This window comes from Periplaneta americana, chromosome 16, assembly GCF_040183065.1.
Source record: "Periplaneta americana isolate PAMFEO1 chromosome 16, P.americana_PAMFEO1_priV1, whole genome shotgun sequence".
Classification (NCBI taxonomy): Eukaryota; Metazoa; Arthropoda; class Insecta; order Blattodea; family Blattidae; genus Periplaneta; species Periplaneta americana.
The window spans coordinates 153826727-153849952 of record NC_091132.1 but is presented as its reverse complement, the minus strand read 5'-3'; the positions used below and the strand labels follow the sequence as shown (position 1 = coordinate 153849952).

Below are 23226 nucleotides of genomic sequence, written 5' to 3'. Positions count from 1 at the left end.
AATTTATTGACTGAGAACCAGTCACATATTTTGAAGAGAATTTCCTCTGTTGAAGATTGGAATGTGTTGGAGTTCTTGGCTGTAATTACTATACTTGTGTCATCTGCAAATAATATGGGATGACCTATATCTTTTATGAGGGTGGCAAGATCATTTATAAACGCTAGAAAAAGTAGGCGACCTAATATTGATCCTTGTTGCATGATAACGAGCACCCAAATGCTGCCATCCACACTACTCAAGCTATTGAGAAATAGGGTTTCGAGATGTAATATTTGCATATTTTCGGCCCACTTAAAATTAACTTAAGGGCACATCGATTCACGAGAGACCAAGAAGTGTAAGAAGCAGTGCATACGTGGCTTGCTGCTGAGCTGAAAAAATTTTCCTCTGAGAGCATCAGAAAGCCTGTGATACAATGGAACAGGTGCACTGAGAAGCAAGGCGACTATGTTGTAAGTTTTTATTGTAATAAAATATAAAAACGAGTGTGCATAATTATTGATTTATTCTCGTATATAGAGTTCAAATTTTTGTTTCAAATATAATGAGAGCAATAAACAAGGAAATGTGTTCCCTACACATTTTTTATTTTGTAGGTGTAGAGTTTTGGAAAACGATGTTCTGATGAACGTCGCCATACTTAATAAAAGGACAAGTATTAGGCATATTAACTTCTTAATTATCTATTGTCATATACCAGGTGTTTCATACCACCCGTATCAACCTTTCTTCTCGATAAACTATATGATGGGTTGTTTATAAAAAATGTTGATAACAGAAAAGTATGTAAAGAACCTATTGGTGGTTGTACCATTTCCCGTAACACACCGGAAGTACGGGTACCTGTGGTGAACTGCGAAATTTCAAATGAGAACATGGGCCATTAAAGTATCATTTGGAAACTACTTTTAAAAATAGAAACATCTTTCACTGAAACTTTTTTTTCTAACTTTTATTGTTTACTCACAAAGCAACAAAAATTGTATCTTCTGAGAAATGCTGTATGTTGTTTATGTACGTACACTTGTCATAGTAATTGTTCAAAATGTACGCTACCCATGTGCTGAACAATGTTCTGATCCCCTTCTAACATTCATGATTGTATTTCAGCACAGCTGAGAGACACATATGCTTCTCTAATTCTTTGCTTCATGTCTTCTCTAGTTGTTGGGCGCACCTGATAGAACATGTCTTCAATTCTCTCCCACAAGAAGTCATTTGGAGCGAAGTCAGGAGATCGGGCTGGCCAAACTACTGGTCCTCCTCGTCCAATCCACCGTAAGGCAAATAAGTGGTTAATATCTCGTCGAGCCCTACGTGAAAAGTGGGTCATACAGCCGTCCTGCTGAAGCTACATCATTAACCGAAGTGCAAGGGGAACATCATGAAGCAACTGGTGCATAATATTTCGGAGGAAGCTTGCGTTCTACCATTCAAGTTCTCCTCAAAAAAGTAGAATGGAGTGTAGCATTGTATGGGGCAGAAATGTGGACATTACTATGAAGTGAATAGAGACATTTGAAATGTGGATATGGAGAAGGGAGTGTATGAAATGGACAGACAGAATAAGAAACGAAGCTGTGTTGAAAAGAGTGGATGAAGAATGAATGATTCTGAAACGATCAGAAAGAGAAAACGGAATTGGCTGGGTCATTGGTTGAGAAGAAACTGCCTTCTGAAGGATGCACGGAAGGAATGGAGAACGGGAGAAGATTTCAGGGAGAAGGAATATGAGATAATGGACGTCATTAAAATATATGGATCATATGAGGAGACAAAGAGGAAGGCAGAAAATAGGAAAAACTGAAAAATGCTGAGTTTGCAGTGAAAGACCTGCCCTTAGGAGAAGCACTATGAATGAAATGTACATTTACGGATGTGTGAGGAACTCATAAAGTTACAAAACTAGGTACAGAAAATATATTTGCATTAAATGTTTTATGGTCAGCACATAAAGGAATGCTATACAAGAAACACAAACACATGTGCTGTTCATTTTACAGAACTTTCACTTTATTATAGAAATTGGACACGTTTATTATACCCACCCTATCTTAACATATATACTGTTGCAATATATTAGCACATACTACATATGTCTTGAGTGTAATAAACCACTCTTTTGTTGAAATTCGCATTTGTGCGTTCTGAGTTCAGCCATTAGAGGTAAAGGGTGGAATGCATAAAGTTGAAGTTAATGAAATTGCTAAGGTTTTCGTAGCATATACTAATGTCTTTAAGTATAAAATGCATAGTGTATTCTATCCTTCGTAGCAGAAAGTTGATCTGGAAGGCAGTGTTTAGTTTATGCTAGAATTGGTAGTATAAAATACTATTTGTATGCATAACAAGAAAAATATACATCTCCTTCTAAGTAGAAAGTAAGGAAAATCATAGTCTGCCCTGATTGAGACTCCGTTAGCTTAGCATAAGCATTTTATACGGTTTAAAATGGCAGAATTTATGCAAATTCGTGCTAGAAAATGCTACAAGGAAAAACGAGAACCATCAGAACATGAATATAAAAAGTTATATAGGGTTTATTAAAAAAATTTTCTACGATCAATTTATGTAATGGACTACTCAAATGTTGATTTTGAGATAACTTAAGTGGAATTCTATTAGTTGATTTTTGTTATCATTCTTAAAAATGTATTTTTAGCAAAATGATTCTATGACGTGTTTATAATACATTTAATTTACGTGCAAAAGCACTGTTTGCGTACAATATTTTAGGTTGCATGTAAATTTGATGGTTAACGTTTTGGGCCAGTCTAATTTTGACTTTATTTTTCAACTTATTAATTTTCTTCATAATTAGTTTATCGTATTTTTTTTTTTCCGCTGTATTATTCCACCTCAACATTTATAGCCTCGATGACTTTTTTTTCATCACTTCTTACAACAGAAGTTTTAAACTTGTTTAATAATCCTGGTCATTCTATTAGTATATTAACAAACCAGTTGTTCTTCTTATCTCTCTTCTACACTTCCCATTTCTTCGTGATTATCCATTTTCTTGTTAAACTAACCAAATATTAAGAACAACAATCAATTACAAATGACCAGCACTGTTCTTCAATATGAAGGGGTGAGAACAAGATAATTCAAAGTCTCGCTTTGAACAAAAAAGGTTTTCTGTGCGATTTCATTTCTTACGTGTGTGGGAAAATTACCAGTAAAATACTATAAAAATTGCTCAACAAATGACGTAAGTATATGTCAGAGAAATAATCTTCAAGACGCACTCCTGTAAATTCTTTTTCTGTGTACATTAGGATTTAATCATTCTCATCCCTTCAATGTAATTAAGGAAGAAATAATGTTGTGAATATTCTTCGGGATATCCTGTTGCATATCCAGGATGCGACTTAAGATTTGTAATGAGGAGGGGATAAAATTCTAGACAGAAAATGCCACAAATAAAATTTATTATTATCCTCATTCAATACGGCTCAGTGTTTCATCAGAGAGAGTTCCTTGCCTTGAATCTTGATTACAATAATAATATAATAAAAAGTTAAAAAAAAAAAGGTAAAGGTATCCCGGTAAAATGCCATGAAGGCACTTGGAGGGCATGGAGGTAGAGCCCCATGCTTTCCATGACCTCTGCACTAGAATGAGGTGTTGTGGTCGGCACCACGCTCTGACCACCTTTTACCCCCGGGAAAGACCCGGTACTCCATTTTATAGGAGGCCGAGTGAACCTCGGGGCCGTTCTGAAAGTTTGGCAACGAGAAAACAACAATAATAATAATAATAATAATAATAATAATAATAATAATAATAATAATAATAATATCCATAAATATTTTTACGATAAAATGTGTAAATTCCTAAGTTATTGTTGGCAGCTGCCTGTTGATATTACATAATTATAAATTATACTCCTATTAACACAACTGAGGACCGTTTTTGCAAAACTTGCTAACTGAAAAGAAACTAAATTTTACAGGAGAGACAAAACGCTATAGTAAGTAAGTTTTGCTGTAACTCTCACTTATATCAGAAAGCAAGTTCTGAAAAAACCATCACACTTTGACACACTACAATGAAGAGAAATAACCCAATTTTACTAGGACGGCTTGAACATCATGTAGAGGCCTCCCTTATGTTAACGAATCCATCAAAATCTCAATTTTGCAGTTAGCAAGTTTTGCAAAAACGGTCCTCAATTACATTTTGTGAGGGGGGACAGAGATATTAATTCGAATTTATGAGAGGACGATAACTTTCCAAAGGGGAAATCCCCCCTCCTGTTAATTCGCACCCTGTGCATATCACTTCCCATATTTTTGCATGAATGAAGAAGTAGATGTGTACGTCTATTTTCTTTGTCTCCATAAATAATTTACACATATATTGCCCACAAATTATCTTTATCCTACGTGTAGGCGTATATGTGTCTTTAGGTATGCCTTAAGTGCGAAACATTTTCCACAGTAATCACACTTGAAAGACCTTTCGCCCGTATGTAGGACTAAATGGTTTTTCAGATGTGAAGATGTGGTATAATTTTTTCCACAAACATCGCATGTAAATGGTCTCTCGCCAGAATGTACACGGGAATGCTCTTTCAGTGTTTTTGATAGTGAGAAAGACTTTTCACAGACATCGCATTTATATGGCCTTTCTGTCATGTGTAAGCCTGAGTGATATTTTAAACAACTCAACTTTATGAAAGACTTTCCACACAGATCGCATTTGAATCGCCTCTCCCCTGTGTGAATGTGGGAGTGATATTTTAGATTTGACAAATGTGAGAAAGATTTTCCACACACATCGCATTTGAATGGCCTCTCCCCAGTGTGTGTGCGGGAGTGATTTTTTAGATTTCCCGATCCTGAGAAACACTTTCCACAGACATCGCATTTGAATGGCCTCTCTCCTGTGTGTATCCGGTAGTGCCGTTTTAATTTTGCGGAATCTGAGAAACACTTTCCACAGAAATCACATTTGAATGGCCCCATTCCTGTGTGTATTTGGGAGTGAAGTATTAGATGTTCCGATCGTGAGAAACACTTTCCACAGACATCGCATTTGAATGGCATCACCCTTGTGTGTATGCGGTAGTGCTGTTTTATTTTAGCTGATTGTGAGAAACACTTTCCACAGATATCACATTTTAGTGACTTTTCCAATGCATGAGTCTGGAAATGACGTTGTAAAGATTCAGCCGTTTCAAAAACCTCATTACAGATGTTACACTTATTAGACTCACTGCTTAAGTCACAAGCAATTGAACTGTCAAGGTTGTAGCTGCAACACTGTGTTAATTCGTCTTGATCACGAGCAATGGAGTTGCATTCTGTTGAGTGACTCTTCTTAACATTATTGGCATTTCTGAAATGAAACGTTAACAATCTATACAAATCGTAAATTCAAAATAAATATGCATTGAAATCAAGAAAGAGGAATCGAATGAATCACATTTGAACACTAGATATTACAAGCACAGTTTCGGTTTTCACTTTCTGCTGTATACAGAGTGAGTCATGAGGATTTACGCCACTTACGGAGCTTATTTCCAAAGACATTCTCAACAAAAATGTTAAATAAACATTTGTCCTAATCTCGATATTTTCAGTGTTACACTAATTTGAATTTCTTTGTAAAATACCTTTTCTCTTTAATTTTAAGGATAAAAGAATAATACAAATAGAGAATGATCTATTAAGAAGTATCATTCCTTTAATTGGCTAGTGTTCTGAAGCTAAAAAAAATGTGTTCTTAATTGCTTTGTACAGATATTGTTTTCCAGTTATTAACTAAAAATTACATTTTTAAGCAATTATCATAAAAATTGTTACAAATCATACGACTTTAGAAATGTGTTTCTTTACAGTTTAATTATACATCCTAATGTACAGTCTTGAAGAATTTACAAGAGCGGCATCATTTGTAACATTTGTTGTGATAAAAACGTAAGAAAACTGTAATTTTGTAGTTAAAGATCGAAAAGAAATTCTGTAAAAAGCAACTATGGGATTCACAAAAATTTTAGTTTCAGAATAATAGCTAATGATACTTTTGAATAGTTCATTATCTATTTGTAATACTCTTTTACCTTCAAAAATAAATAATAATGGTATTTGACTAATAACTTCAAATTGGTGTATGTCTGAGAATATTGAGATTAGGACAAATGTTTATGACATTTTTGCTTAGAATGTCTTCGGAAATAAGCTCCGTCAGTGAAGTAATTCTTCTTCAATCACCCTGTAGAACGGAATATAGAATGTTTGAACAAACCACAGACACTATGTTTACCATCTGCCAGCAGATCAAGGGTTTTTTGTTTGCGGTTCAGCATAATAAGATTTATAAGATTAGAGTGGTTGTGAAATAGAATATAGTTGCATTTGAATATAACATCATTCATAACATTAAATAAATGATATCAAAATAAACGTCTGTCGCTATATAAATATACAGAGGGTACCAAAAAAATGTATACACTCTTTCAAAGACTACAATGTTAAGAATTATTATGATATAGAAAAGTTTCAAAATTAAAAATAATGTGAACCAATGTAGAAACCAGTCATTTATTGAAAGTGTTCAAATTGTTGGCCATTGTGGTCCAGGCACAGCTGATAACGCTGACCGATGGAATCCAAAATGTTCCTAATCATTTTGATTGGTATTTGGGCACATTCTCTTTCAATGGCTGCTCTCAACTCATCGATTGTATCTGGTTTGTGCTATAAACATTGTGCTTGACATGTCCCCACAGAAAAAAATTCATCATAGTCAAGTTCTGTAAGCAAGGGGAGTATTCTGTACTACCTCTTCATTCTATCCATCTGTTCTGCAGGTGGCCGTTAAGATAGGCCCTCACGTCGCGTGGTAGTGGGGAGGTGCTCCATCCTGCTGGAAGTACCATCCTTTATTCCTAAACATCTCTTCGATGCATGGCATGGTGGATTCCTTTAGCAAGTTGAGGTAAATTGCACCAGTCACAGTACCATCAACAAAGAAAGGTCCAATTAAACTAAATGCTGACAAACCACACCACACTGTAACTCCTGGTAAGTTCACATGGTGTTCCACTGTCACATGAGGATTGTTAGATGCCCAGTAGGTGCAACTGTAACGATTAATTGAGCCATTTAACTTAAACGTGGCTTCATCACTCCAAACAATCTTGTATGGAAATTGATTGACCTACACACATTTTACTTGGTGCCACTCACAAAATTCAATTCTCCAGTCATGATCATTTTCATTGAACACGCTTCAAAACGCGATGGACATTGGATTTTGAAAGTCCTGCCTCACAAGCTGCTTGCCAAACAGATTTTCTAAGATATTGCTGAAACATTTCGATGAATTCTCTTTCTCTTGTGGGGCTGGTGGATGTTTGTGGTCTTCCAGAATTGTTCTTATGGATATTCTGAACAGTTCCTTCATCTTCAAACTTAGCTCGCAAATGAGCAATTGCGAGTCGCATTGATGAATCTCGTTGAAACTCCATTCTGAACCGTCTTTGCACTTCACTTATGTTCTCAGTCTTCCAGCAGTACTTTAGAATGAATTTTCTATACTCAAAGTTTAGTCTGATTTGAGCCATTATTTTAAGTGGTCACACTTGAAAAGATATAAAAAAAAGTAAGTTAGTTATGAGCTATTCAAGAGTGTATACATTTTTTTGGCACCCTCTGCATATAAAGCTGAATTAAGCAATCCAGTTACACTATTAACCTAACATAAATAGAACAGTATACAGAAATAGGCTTTTGGCGCTGTAAGGGCTGATCATAAGTGATTTTAAAACAGAACGCAAACGAGCCCGAAGTTCATGTTCCATGGTTAGAACAAAGGTGCTCAATCTGACGAACAAAGCTGCAGAAATGGAGACAGACGTATGATGTAAGAATATTGACATTCAAAATCAATGATCATATGTTGCTAATTTCTCAATGCAGTAATACAAAATATTGAGTAAGTCGAATAGTGCGAAGTGTGAACTACGAACTACTCAAAACGCAGCGGATATGGAACCATCTGTTCCCTCTTTCTTAATGCAAGGTAATCAAATGTAGTCATATATTCATCTATAGCTTTTGTTGAAACTTTCACTTCACTCTGTCCCCACCACAGTCCTCCAATTACTCACTCCCAGACTTGTAACGTCTCGCAAAATGCCGTCCATCCACCTTTACTTTGGTCTTCCTCTCCTGCTTTCTCCTTCTATTCTTCCGTTCATTGTCATCTTAGGAAGCCTTCCTTCCTCCATTCTCACTCCATGTCTAAACTATCTCAGCCTAATAGATTTGATAAAGTTCTCGCCTTTCAATAGCTCAGTGCTTCCCAAAGAGTGCTCCGCGGTTCCCTGGGGTTGCACCAACATTTATCACAGAATCCACGGTTGGAAATGTATATATTCTTAAATAAATAACATATAATACTACCGTTTTTCTCGAAAATATTGTACAGTACTGTATGTGACTGTACATGTGAAAGTTAATATATCGGCAAGGGTAGATGACCAGATCTCACCATTGCATGAGCTGTCCTTCGAGCAGTTATAGAAAACACGATTTTCTTTTTCCAGAAGGTAGTCAATTCTATTGAAAATGTTTGTCTGCTTGGCGAGGGTGGCGAGTTATTAGTTTGTTAGTTCTTATCTGCTTTGTGTGTTTGAATGTTTACAGAGTTTTTTCTCGAGACAAACAGTGTAAGAATAAGTTTTTGTAATGTATTATGAGAGGTAATGTTGATTGACAGTGTTATTTAGTCAGCAATAAATTTTGACATGTATTTTTCACTTTGAGAGAGGAATAGAGATTAAGTGTGTTTGAGAATAAGGTTATTAGGATAATATTTGGGGCTAAAAGGGATGAAGTTACAGCAGGATGGAGAAAGTTACACAACGCAGAACGGCAAGCATTATATTCTTCACCTGACAGAATTAGGAACGTTAAATCCCGACGTTCGAGATGGGCAAGGCATGTAGCACATATGGTCGAATCCAGAAATACATATAGAGTGTTAGTTAGGAGTCGGAGGGAAAAAGACCTTTGGAGAGGCCGTGACGTAGATGGGAGGATAATATTAAAATGGATCTGAGGGAGGTGGGATATGATGATAGAGAATGGATTAATATTGCACACGATAGGGACTGATGGCGAGCTTATGTGAGGGTGGCAATGACCCTTTGGGTTCCGTAGAAGCCATTTCTAAGTAAGTAAGGGATCCGCAATCTAAAAAGTTTGGGAACCAATGCATTAGCTGATCAAGCTCTTTATTAGTTTTTTTTTGCTCCAATGTTCTGGTGCATATGATAAGAATTATAAGGGAATAACACTTTTCATATATCAATGGCCCAGAACTAGACTGTTTCAAGTTCATTGTACTATTTTTTTTTTTTTTTTTTGCAGGAGAGCTACTTTAAGATCCTGACATTCAAAGCTTTATGAAACAATTTGGAATAGCTTCATAGCAACCTTATGGAGAGGTTTTGTTCGATTCATATATGCAGACAAGAACTGGAACAGAATGAAAAACAGACGTCTTTCTTATAAAAAGTTGGACTCAGAACAGTCTGGTTCTCAGTCATGGATATATCTGAGCCTGAGAAAATGAAAATTGAATAGGTTTTGATTAATGTAGGCCTACAAAGTGGGCACATTTTTATGTGATACTATTATAATTACCTCTGATTGAGGTCCTGGCTGATATGTACGTCTATTATTTATCAGGCAGTACATCTCACTTGACGATATATGTCAGAGGAACAACAATTGTTTGTGTGCATGTGAAGTCTGATTAGTGGAACATGTAGCTAATCGGCGATGTATGCAGTGGGGGGCGGGGGAGAACTCGCGACCCTACCACATTATTTCCTGACCTAGTTGCCTTATGAGTGATGCCATATTGGTGTTACTTATGAGGTTCAAATCTGTCTTCGGACAGTTGACTAAACAACAAAAACTATTACAATTTATTTTCTGACTTTCCATAGAAAAGTTGTTAAATTTTATTCGCGTCTTCCTCGCAGCTCTATTACAAAAATTAAATCATAAATAATTAGAACATAAAAATAAAAAATACCTGCTTCAACACAGTGAGTTCTTATGGATTTTACATGTCGTTTGTAAAAGAATAAAAAGCATCAGCAGAAATTCCTATTACAATGGAAATAATAAATAGTGATAAAAAATTTACTAATGTAGGACTCAATAATACAGTTAAGGGTTCTATTCTAAAAATTAAAATATATACATAAAGAAAAAACTAAAGAAACAAATGAATAAATAGAAAATAACGAAATAAAATTAAATAAATAAATGCATAATATAGTTAGGTAAGTAGGTAGGTAGAAAGCAAGATAGGTAGACTGAAAGTCAAAAAGAGAGTGAGTCACAGAGATATAAACAGGCAGACACACAATGGCGAGATAGATACTAAATAGATAGACACTCAGAGAGACAGACAGACAGAGAGATAGATGGACAGACACAGACAAACAGACACACAAACAGATAGATACATTAATGGACGGATAGACAGACAGATAAAACTTCCTAACACTGGCAAAAGTTTGTATTTTTCATAATAATTCTCAAATTTTCACCCTCCAACTCAACCCCATCCTTTTATACTAGCTCATTACTTTATTCTGAATTTTATAAAAAAACTGTCAATTTAACAAGTAGCTTGCATTTCATGGTATGAAAGTCTAATCGCGAACATAACTTCAAAATGCATTCTAGAATCAGGAGATGAAAGTTGAAGATAAGCTGCAGGCGAAAGTGTAGCACTACTTGTGTGAATGGCCTGCTATCACTTGTCGCGTCTTCGGAGCACTCGAATTGTGCACCAAGAAAAGCAGCAAACTACCATGATGCACAGTTATTGCAGCCAGAATACAAATGTGCATAAAAAATAGTGATCATATTTTAACGAAAGCAGCTTTCAAATTAAGGTAATTGAAAGTGATGTTCACTTCTTTCCCCTGCAATATGTGTTTAAATACACATAGCGTACTGCGGAGGGGCAGCGACAACATATGACAATATTGTCGTCAGGTTTATAAAAGCAGAAACAATTGTAAGCTCTAGACGAACAACTATAAGGTTTGATATTTTTACAATACAAGAGGAAGGTCTCTGAGGAACAAGCATAAAGTTCGATATTTTCACAATAGAAGAGGAAGCTCTCCGATAAACAAGCATAAAGTTCGACATTTTCACAACAGAAGAGGTCATGGCTGTCAATCGACAGTAGAATAATAAATCATCAAATATAGTAGGAGACGTAGTAAGTTAATATCCATGGTAATGATGTTAGTATTGTAAAACCCCATTTTAACATGATTTAAAAATTTTTTAAACGATTAATCCGTAAAATTCCGCCAAATTACTGTACCAATAATCTACAAGGTGGGCCAGTCAAAGGGAAAGATTTGATGGGAGTATACTGATCATATGGAGAGGGTGAGAATGAATATAACCATATCTTCTCTACCTACCTACTTTACAATTTATAGACTCCTTAGGTAGTGACGTCACTATCTCCGCATTCCCTAGTAACCAAGTTGTTTGTTTCTACTATGCTTTGTTAAATGGTGCTTATCGTTACTGCAAACTGCAATTACTTGATTTAAATGCATCGGTGGATGAGGAACAGCACGCATATGCTCTTAAAGCTTATTACCTTCATAACGAAAATTTGGTGCAAACCCAACGAGCATTCCGTCAGCATTTCAATATACCGCACAACCAGCCTGTACCTTAGGATAAAGCGATTCGATCTTGGGTGAGTAACTCAGAGGCAACTGGATCAACGACAAAAAAAAAAAGTGGCGGTAGTGTTAAAATAATTCGAACCCCAGAGAAGATTGAAAGAGTTCTATAGGGGGTTTTAAGTAAACCACAATGGTCGACGAGACGTCGTGCAATAACTGTTGGAATAAGTCGCACATCAATGAGAAGGATTCTCCATAAGCATCTGCGATATCACCCATACAAAAATTCAAATTGTTCAGGCTCTTCGTTCTAGTAATAATCAACAGAGAATTCGATTTTGTGAGGCTTTGCTTTTTAGATTGATAGAGGATGAAGACCTTGTGAATAACTTGTGCATGAGTGACGAGGCGCACTTCCACCACAGTGGATTTGTGAATAGACAAAACTTTCGATATTGGTCGGCAGTAAAGTATAGCTTACTTCATGAGAAACCTCTCCATGCCCAAACGGGAACAGTATGGTACGCAGTTTCAACTGGAATAATCTGTCCATTTTTGAGAATGAGGCTGAAAATGTAGTGACTGTTAATTGAGTGTGATATGTTGAAATGATACAGAACTTTTTTACACCAAAACTCGCCCATTTTTCAGTTAATCAACAGGACAGAGCAACAAGCCACACCGCAAGAATTTCGATGCATAGTGTGAATGCTTTGTTTCCTGGCCGCAGAAAGGGGATATCGCTTGTCCGCCTAGGTCACCTAATTTAATGTTAAATGTTATGTTTTATTTAACGACGCTCGCAACTGCAGAGGTTATATCAGCGTCACCAGATGTGCCAGAATTTTGTTCCGCAGGAGTTCTTTTATATCCCAGTATATCTACTGACATGAGCCTGTCGCATTTAAGCACACTTAAATACCATCGACCTGGCCCGGGATCGAACCCGCAACCTTGGGCATAGAAGGCCAGCACTATACCAACTTGCCAACTAGGTCGACCCCTAATTTAATGGTATGTGATTTCTCACTATGGGGACAACCCAAAACGAGGGTGTTTGAGGGCAATCCACCTAGAACAATTCCAGCCCTAAAACAACGTATACAAGAATAGGTCGCTGCGATAACTGTCAATATTGTGGCGCCATTCTGGATTGTTGTAGTTGCCTCCGGAGTGTGCGCGCGCATCTAGCGAGAGGAAGGCATGGGGAAACGGAAACTCGAGCTTTGGTAGCTACTGTAGCGCGGTATGGAGGGGAGAAGACTACAGGGAGAGCGTTGAGCGAAGAGAGCAAGGAAAAAATCTAGAAGAGGATTGTTCTCGAAGGTCCAAAAAATCACGCGAATCGAAGACTCCAGAATATGTGGTGTAGTAATAAAAGCGTGAGTTGCCGACAGAGAGTCAGTCAGTCTTAGACAGCAGCAAGCGACACAACTAGGGAGACCTGAGTTCGACGTGCAGAAAACCGCAGCTGGCAGACCTGGATTCGACGTGCAGTGAACTTGAGTGACTCCATAACTGTGACCGTGTCCACCAGGTGAGTGTGATGCAGTGCAGTGAACTTGAACAGTGAGCTAGAATAACTAGTGAAGGCAAGCCAACTGTGAACCGAGAACTGACAGTTTTGTTCTGCACATAGTGCATTGTGAACATTAATTTAAAGTAGGAGTAAGTTGTTGTTCTTTTCAATAATACACGTCGTGTATTGTCATTGTTGCTGTGTGGAGTGCAGTAACGACTACTGTGTTGAGTGGAATGACCATTGTTGCCGGGTGTTAGAAATAAAAGTCACATTGCTGTTGGATGTGAGATGGTTAAAGTAGACAAAGTCACAATACGCTGAGACGTGTTTTGCAACAGTTCATGGCCAAAATCGAAGAATGTATGCGTTTCAATAGAGGTCACTTGGTTCGCGTAATTTTTAAGAAATAATTTTTTTCTTGTTGTATAGCTAATGGTTATTCATGTACTTCAGTGGTCGTCAGCACTCGCTGAAATGTGCAATGGGTATGCAGTGCCGTCCTGTGTGCACTGTCGTGCAACAGGGAGAGATAAGAGCATACCCGCTAGCAGCTACTGTACGAGAGCACTAGTGCACTGCGTTTTCCACTGGTAAGAGAGGCTAGGCCCAGCGTGCCCTGTGCTGATGATTCCTGATGTACTTGTTATTTCTACTCATTAAATTGACCTAATAGTAACTTTTCTTTCTTTCTCTGCACCTTGAAAACTTTTCGTTCGGCTGGCTCATCTTGTACTTCATAATCGTTTTTAAGAGAACCCGATTTAAGGAATATCTTGATCTTAAGGAAATACATTTGAAGTGATTTTGTTATAATGAAGGTCGAAATTTGAACTCGATATTCAATAAACTATAGTACCAAAAAATTCGATAGCACATCTCAATTGAGAGTAATGTGGTGCCTTGCAGCGGCGTTATTCTTTATTGTTTTGCATTGAGTTGCTTTCACAGATTGGTTGCTTTGCTTGCTTTGTTCTCGTCAGTTGTGTGGATCCTGTTCCCAAGATTCTTTTGTTAGTTTATGCTGTTTATGCATTGTTATAATGACGACTAATGGAATAAAATTAACAGTCGGGCAGAAAGTATAAATAATGAGGGTTATTGGGTTATTTTACGACGCTGTATCAACATCTAGGTTATTTAGCGTCTGAATGATATGAAGGTGATAATGCCGGTGAAATGAGTCCGGGGTCCAGCACCTAAAGTTACCCAGCATTTGCTCGTATTGGGTTGAGGGAAAACCCCGGAAAAAACCTCAACCAGGTAACTTGCCCCCACCGGGAATCGAACCCGGGCCACCTGGTTTCGCAGCCAGACGCGCTGACCGTTACTCCACAGGTGTGGACAATAATGAGGGATGTGGAGACTAATCCTCATATAACACTATCGCAGAAGGGTGAAAAGCACGGTTGGCCAACTGGGGAATAATCGAAAAGAAAGAAGAAATTTTGAATGGCGAGATTCAATGTGATTTGCATTGATGCAAAGAGAAATACATTCGTAATTCAACATTGTTATAATGAAATTTATTGTAAATTATAATTGTAGCCCTAATTAAATCATTATAAGTTTTGGCATAGAAAACACACACATGTAGTGCAAGTTATTTCAGCTAGTGAATCCCTAAAGAGAATTGTAAAGTATATCGTATGTCATTTCAGTACCAACATACAGGTTCTTCCACCTCACTGATCAGTAGAAGTCGATCTAGTCATAAATATTTCCAATAGAACCAGCCACTACAGAAACAATTTTCCAACAAGATTGAGCTTCTCCCAATTATGCATCCAAGTGTTTCCTAATAGATGGATTGGTCGCGCAAGTCCAATTCCATCATCTCCAGACTTAACTCCCTTGGGTTTCTTCTTACCAGTGATTCAAGACAGTGCTAATCCTGTTGGATGCCGGATATTAGTCATTCATAATGAGTGCAGCTCTGTATATAGTGTGTTAGACATTGCCCCACTGTCACAAATTCTATGACACGGTACATGAGGGTACGCCACCAAAGCGAAAACTGGGAGGTAGAAATTAAACCTCAAACTGCGGGGATTAAATCTGACATCGCAACTGGTTCTGGTATGGCTTAGTGGATGAAGCATTAGCATGTAGAGCTGAAAAGCGGGTTCGAGACCCGGTACCAGAGAGAATTTTTCTCTGTTCTATGCATTCTTCATGTTGTTTAGATATCTCTAACACTTTTTTTATAAAAAGCACTCAAATTTCATATTAACATTATCGATAGACAGTACCTTCTCATCTTCAGGAATCCCAGTTTAAGGAATATCTTGATTTTAAGGAACACTTTTGAAGTGGATTTTGTGACAATGAAGCCCGAAATATGGATTCGACATTGAATAAACTATAGTACCAGCAATTTCCATAGTGAATCTCAATGAGACAGTAATGTGGCGCCATGGGTGGCGATATACTTTATTATTCTTTAAGATCTTGCATTCATTTCCTTTCACAAACTCGTTGCTTTGCTTGCTTTATTCTCGTGAGTTTTGTTGATCCCGTTTCCAAGTTTCTTTTATTAGTTTATGCTGTTTATAATGCAGACTAAATGGAAAAAAAAAACTATTGGACACAAAGTATAACTAATAAGATTGTTGAGGCTAATCTTCAAGTAACACTATTGTATATACCGGTATGGTAAAAAAGTATGTTTGGCCAACTCAGGAACAATCAAAAAGAAAGAAGAAATTTTGAATGGCGAGTTTCAGAGTGATTCCAATTCGTAACTTACCTCAGAGCTCGACGAGTTAGAAAATATGATTATATTTACTGTAAATTTAGTAATATTTTTAGCTCTACCTGAATGATTATAATGTTTGGTATACAATACACAGAATATATAATACTAGTTATTTTAGCCTGAGAATCGCTAAGCAGGGGTTATAATGTATACTGTATGCCATTTGAGTACTAATATATATGGGTTCCTTCAAGTAACTGATCAGTAGAAGTCGAAATATAGTCAGAAATGTGTCCACCAGAATACGTCATTTCCATTCCATGACAACAACAAAAATAATTTACAACAATATGGGGCTCCTCCCCATTATGCACGCGATATTCAAAGTGTTTGCTAACAGGTGGTTCTGTCGTGAAGGTCCAAATCCTTGGCCACCACAAACTCCAGACTTAACTCCTTGGTTATCCTTTTATGGAGATTTGTGAAGAATCGTGTATTTGCAGATTAACCTCAAACTATCCCAGAATTGGTGGAAAGATTTTTGCAAACGATATAGATGGTTAGTCCTGAAATGCTTTCGAAAGTGCAGCAGATGGCATGTCGCTTGCATTTATAGATTGTTCATGGTGGGAGGCATGTTAAGAACTGTGAGCCATAATTAGTGTGTCAGATCAGTGTAATTAATCATAATTTATGGCTTTTTTACTCTAACCATAAGTTTTAAATTTCATAGCGACAGTTTCTGTCATCTATACAAAGAAAAGTGGAGATCTCTGGTGTACAAATGTGTAACCAAAACGAGTGTATGGCAATGGGAAAGGTTCTTACAAGCAGAGTGCTAGAACACAAAAATCGCAAAAGTAAGTCAATATTTCGAGGAATCAGTTAGATATGAAAAGCTCTGTATATAGAGGCATCCATATGAATAAGCAAATCCATATATGACATAAAAAAATGTATTATGCACCCGAAAATTTAAATCCTACACAATTATTAATAGAAGGTGTTAAAGACTGGAAGAAGAACCGAAACAAGAACATTACACTCACCTCTCAAGTAAAACTTCATCCTTCTTTGAAGACATTTCCACTTCCTCTTCCTGCTTAACTTTGTCCAGATCGAACGAATCTTCCTGGAAAGACAACATATAATGAAGACAACTTTAGTTGACCAAATAGGTGATTTGTTTCCTATGTCACATCTGAAGTTCCTAACGAGTTCAATCAAATTTTTCAGTCAGGTTGTAATGACTTTTATACAAAATCGAAGTCTCTTCTCCAAATGGTTTCATTCTGTCCTTTATATATATCTCCTTAAATTCAGGCTATTTTCCTCTACTGAAATGCACTGGAATCAAATTACGAATATTGAAAATATGTGCACATGTAGAAAAGTCCTGCAGTTTATGCAACCAGATTTTGCTACAAAATTTTAGGTAAATATACAGGAAATTGATAAAGATTTAAGAATTATTACACTGCCGATTTAATCATTGTTGAAAAATTTATTTCTCCGAAAGGAACCTCTGTAACAGGGTTTCTTCTTTTTCGAATAATATACTAGAACAAAATCGTTTCCCTCGACACATGCGAACTAGACATACTGAGAGTTACCACAAAATATAACTAATAAGATTGTTAAAACGGATTTAGAAGATGCAGAATTCGAAACTGATCGAGATATGGTTCATGATATCTGTTGTCATTGTAAAAGGTTGCTAGATATTTCAATAAAACGAATCCATGGCAGACTGAAAATTATATTTTAGATTAAATTTCATACCAAACATTGTAAATGCAGACATAATAATAATAATACAAATAATAATAATAATAATAATAATAATAATAATAATAATAATAATAATAATAATATAAACAACGACATTGATGGTGGCTGTGGCTACCGTGATGGTGGTGGTGATGATTATAATAAAAAGAATATTAATAATCATAATAATAAACAATATTATTTTTCTACCAATATTCAGAAGACGAAGCCTGTCATTATCAAAAAAGGAGTTTTACAAGGTTCGCCCCTCTCTCCTTCATTGTATAATTTATCTACAGATCATATATTGACAGATTTGTCATGTAATGAGAATTTAGAAGAGTTTGGATATTCTTTAATGCCTGATCTCCAAAATATAAATATAATGGAATTCGCTGATGAATTGTCATTTTGGGTGAAGATGTAGAATGTGCTAAAAATCTCACCTGCCAGGCTATTTCGAAGTTTGAAGAAATTGGATTACAAATTAACCTAACCAAATCCAAAGTCTTGTCCATTAAAAATGGATCTCTTGAATATAGTGCTTTAACCTTAACGTCGGGTCACTCTATACCATCCATAACTCCAGATGAAACCATTAAATATCTTGGTGTCAATTACAGTTCTACAACGGTCTTCAATCCTAGAGCAACAATGGACAAACTGAAACAAAAGCTGGAAGCTATAGCAACATCATCTCTTTTACAGCCATACCAGAAGTTTCTCATCATATCCACCTTTATATGTCCTTCACTTATTTACACCTTTCAAACGATTCCGATGAAGAGAATTCCTTCAAAGTTTTTCTCTGATGCTGACATTCTGATTAGAACTACAGTAAAAGAAATTTTAAATCTTCCATCCGACACTCCAGACAATATGCTTTATTCACCTAATACAAAGGACTTGGTCTTTATAAAGCAAGCTGGGAAGCTTTTCTACAGTTTATCAATGCCTGCAAATTGCTTGCAAAGACAAACAACATATATGTTTCAAATACACGTGACTTGACCAATGAAATACAAGCAAGTCTGGATAAACTTGGATTGGCAAATATTGACTCCTCTGATCAGATAAACGTATCATCTTTACGAAAACTCCTACGAGACAAAGAATTTGATTCCTGGTGTACGTTACCTCAGAAAGGGAAGGGAGTCATTCTATATAAAGAATACACGCCTGGTAATAAATGGCTATCTAAACCGAATGGATTGACCAGCAGCGAATGGAAGGACGCTATTAAGATGACTGCCAATGTATGTCCAGTACATGCTCTACCAGGTAGGTCTCAGAATGGAACCCACTGCCGACATTGTCAGAGTGAGAAAGAAACACTTGCTCACATTCTGGGAGCCTGTCCTCATGGAGAACTACTGAGGAATAGTCGTCACCACAAGATTCGATCCCTCCTAGCATCGGCCCTACAAGGAAAAAACTACCAAGTAGAGGAGGAGGTCCATGGTTTGTCCACAAATGGATCTACAAGGCGCATTGACATCATCGCTATCCTGACAAGATCAACAAGCGATTCATAATTGATCGAACTGTAAGGATGGAAACATACGAAAATCAACCTGCTGAGGTACATCAGGAAAAATGCGACATATACGACCCCACTATACCATATTATAAGGAAAAATATCATCTAACGTCGATCGAAGTTATTGGATTACTGATTGGGGCTAGAGGAACCATCACAAAAAGATTCGCGCATTTTTGTAAGCAGTTTGGTCTAGGACAAACTCTTGTCACTGAAGTATCTATGTCTGCAGTGAAGGGATCTATAAAAATCCTAAGAAACCATCTCTACAGTTATATAGATTGAGCTCTTTGCTATGGTGATCTGCTCACTTAAGTTGGGTCTTGCAACCAGTGCTAAATAAACGATGTGATCATCCAATAGCTAATAGATACTAGGAAATTTTATGTTTCTTCTGGAATTAAGGATGTTTTGTTCAGTCTTTTCCAATTATTTCTAATTGCGCTATTTCTTATTCTTTTTCTTCTCCATTGTTTTATTTTTTTTACATTATAACAACAATTTTATGGTAAGCTTTGTCTTCTAGGCAGCCTTCAGTTGGAGGAAGCTGAATAAAATTTATTCGAAATAAAATACAATCTATTAGAGCCCATGGCTGCTAGTTTACTATATAGTACCACTGCACCCCATCCTGAGGAACAATTCTCCAGTTATCATGAATTTCTAAAATTTGAGTGTTCTGTTTCGGATTGTCAAAATATATAACCCAAGGCTTATTTTACAATTGAAGATTGATTCTACGTACCAAGTGCTCTGAGCACTGAGCTATGCCGAATTCAATCCACAGCACCGGATCGAATCTTCCTCCTTCAGTGTTTCCCTTTGTGGCCTGACTCCAAGTTAGGCATATATGTTGACGTATATGTCCAATGTCAACTGCCATTATATTAGGAGCACACTCGGCTGAGTGACTTGTTTGGCCGGGATTCCGCAGTTAAGTGCGGCCAAACAAGTCACTCAGCTGAGTGTGCTCCTAATATAATGGCAGTTGACATTGGACATATACGTCAACATATATGCCTAACTTGGAGTCAGGCCACAAAGGGAAACATTGAAGGAGGAAATTCGATCCGGTGCTGTGGATTGAATTCAGCGTAGCTCAGTGGTCAGAGCGCTTGGACATAGAACCAAGGACACGGGTTCGATCGCCGGCGCCAGAGCGAATTTTTCTCCTCAAATATTAATTATATAATATGGGTTTCTGGGGAAAGGAAAATAATTTCAAGGGAAATTTCGTAGTAAAACCATTTGACTATTCAACGATACAGTATTATTCGGCAAATGGATGCAATATATATATCATTCACTTGATGTTACATCCTGTTTCTGGGGAGATCTTCAATAAGCACAAGAAGAAATTTCGGAATACGGGACATGCATTGTGACACAAAGAAACGTAGTCAACAGCACGTGAATTATTCAAAACCGTGTCATTCTCCGTAATTTGTTTCTAACAGAATAAAACAACACTTTTATAACGCAAACAGTATCATTATTTTCTTCCCAATTTACTTCTTTGGACAGATCGATAACATTCAATTCTTTTCCTGAATTTTGAATTAACCTATATATGAGTCTCAACATTTCACTTAATGAATACCACAGTAATTTATACATCAATAGCAACGAACGTATATTGTACGGTTGGCAGTTAAAATTTCAATTGCAAAATGTCTAGGGGAGACCGTTATACCTTTAAACATTTTCCACATTTTATTTTTTTTAATTTTGGGAAATGAAATTTTTTAAATTGAAAAATACTCGAAGTAATTATTGAAGATTCCTTTACAGCTTACTGTATGTATTTTCCTGTTTTAGATCTATTACAGATGGAAAAAATAAAATGCAGGGATATGTAATGTATTCAAAGGTACAACAGGTTCATGTACCTTAGAACATACCCTCTTGGAAGTTGGAACATATGGAATATAGGTGGCAATATAAATGTAAAAATTGACAATCATATTTATAATGTATTTGCCATCATAAACCAGAGCAGGTCTCTCTAAATGAGATTTTATTTCCTGGAGAAGAAATAACTGCTTCAACAGCTTTATTTAAGGCTTTCGGATCAATTGGGGGCCTCTTTGCTCCAGATTTACTTCATAACATGATCTTAAAATAAATGAAAAATAAAAAGCGATAGTATCGTGTACCTTGGAACATGTTTCATGGTACACATGTTCTGTGTTCAAAGGTACAAGAGAGTGCACTTTTAAACAAATACGGCTGCCAAAACTAGAGACTCGAATAAATCATGGAAATTAAAATATGTTATTACTCACCAGATGGTAGGGAAACACCGTACTTGAAATATATTAACAAATACAGTCTGGTTTTGTGTTAGAAAACATATATCAATGAACGAAATATTTACGTTTGGTACTAGAAAAAATTATTTTGTCCATAGAACTCACACTTTGCAGTAAATCAAACTCAAAATAATATCAGAGTTACTTAGCGGCTTTCTCTACAATCTACGCATAAATCATAAAACAGTAAACGCCAGTAGGGGAAGTTATCTCCACCTCGCCGTTCAGCACCTCACTCACCTGCTCTCTCTTTCTACTGTCTCTCTCTATTATCTGCCCCGCTTCGGTGGATCACTGCCTACCACCTCGCACGTATTTCATATTTTACAACACAACACAATACAACCAAATTAATGTGCATTAGACAATGTTTGGATCTCGAACTAACACATACTTTGAATAAAATAACACTGGTGGATCACTGCCCACCACCTCGCACATATTTCATATTTACGTTTCATATATAAGTTTTTTCCTCGAACTAACACATACTTTTAATAAAACAACACTCACCTGTTAACTTTGCACTCTCCTCGAAGTAACACAATACTCACCAGAGCCTCGTTTGCTGTAATCAGGACCCGCCACATGAAGGCTCACCACAACACGTCATTCCGTCTGTACTCGTAGCTGGACACGGACACAATGAAGCTCTACCAGCGCGCACCTCCGCAGTTAACCCCTACCAAGCTAAATTCGCAAGCCCGCCACTTTCTACCCACACTATTGAGTCATTGTCCCCTGCGCCACATTGCATCAGGTCCCTTGAACATATATACATTCATTTTCCCTTCTACCACCAACTCGCCTTGGTAGCCGAGAGGTCTAAAGCATGACCAAAAAGCGTGCATGCGTTTCGTTAGGAACTTACACGGATCGAATCCTACCCTCTGCAAAGTCATAAGAAAAAAAAAAAAAAAGAGACATGAAGCAAGGAAGAGAGAAGAAGAGGCTGGAGAGAGAGAGAGGAGAGACAGAGGGAGACAGGACGAAGTTCCTCTTTTGCTTCGTAGATACCGCATTCACTCTTTTTGTTCCACTTTCCTCCACTAGATGTCACCCCCACCCTAAAACCCCTTTTTCTACTCTTTCCCGCTAGAGTGTGTGGTGAGCTTGTAAGGAAAAAGTGGAAAGGGGTCATGGGCGGAGCTTAGCGTTCGCTGTTTTACGATTTGCCCCAATCTACTTCAGTTTGAGTCCTCTGGGTAGCAGCACAAATTAAAAAAAAAAAAAAAAAGTTCGAAGGTATGCTATGCTAATGGTACAACATTCTCCCCTACAGCACATGTCTATAAACTATAATGCCCACCTTGCCATGATGTCCATATGAAATAGATGTCCACAACGAACTTTTCCAGAAACTGTAATGTTCACCTTGCCATGACGTCCATAGGAAATAAATGTCCACAACGAACATGTCTATCAACTGTAATGTCCACCTTGCCATGACCTCCTTATGAAATAAATGTCCACAACGAATATATCTACCAGGATTAAATATCAAGCAATTATATGCTCAAAATACAGAAATGTTCAGAAAATATACAAAATTACATTCTATTAAATTTTGTCGGTTTTGTGCTTCAACAAATTCCCTGTGTATTTTCAGATGATAAGATATTGCTCTTAGATATTGCTGAATATTGTTTCCTTTGTACTGCTCCTCCAATATGTCTCTGATCTGTTGCGCAA

The 23226-nt window shown here is 36.9% G+C and overlaps 1 protein-coding gene across 2 annotated transcripts in view; it reads right to left on the bottom strand.

Annotated features, from left to right (window-relative positions):
- Positions 1-1796: 1796 nt before the first annotated feature.
- The window catches only part of LOC138691421 (zinc finger protein 235-like), a 34821-nt gene continuing 13391 nt past the window's right edge, over positions 1797-23226 (bottom strand). For both annotated transcript variants that reach the window (XM_069813343.1, XM_069813342.1), the window contains 2 exons: positions 16962-17044; positions 1797-5346 (listed from right to left, as the gene is read on the bottom strand). In XM_069813343.1, coding sequence (XP_069669444.1) covers positions 4383-5346; positions 16962-17044 — 1047 coding nt within the window. In that variant the 3' untranslated portion in view covers positions 1797-4382. The remainder of the gene's footprint in view (positions 5347-16961; positions 17045-23226) is intronic.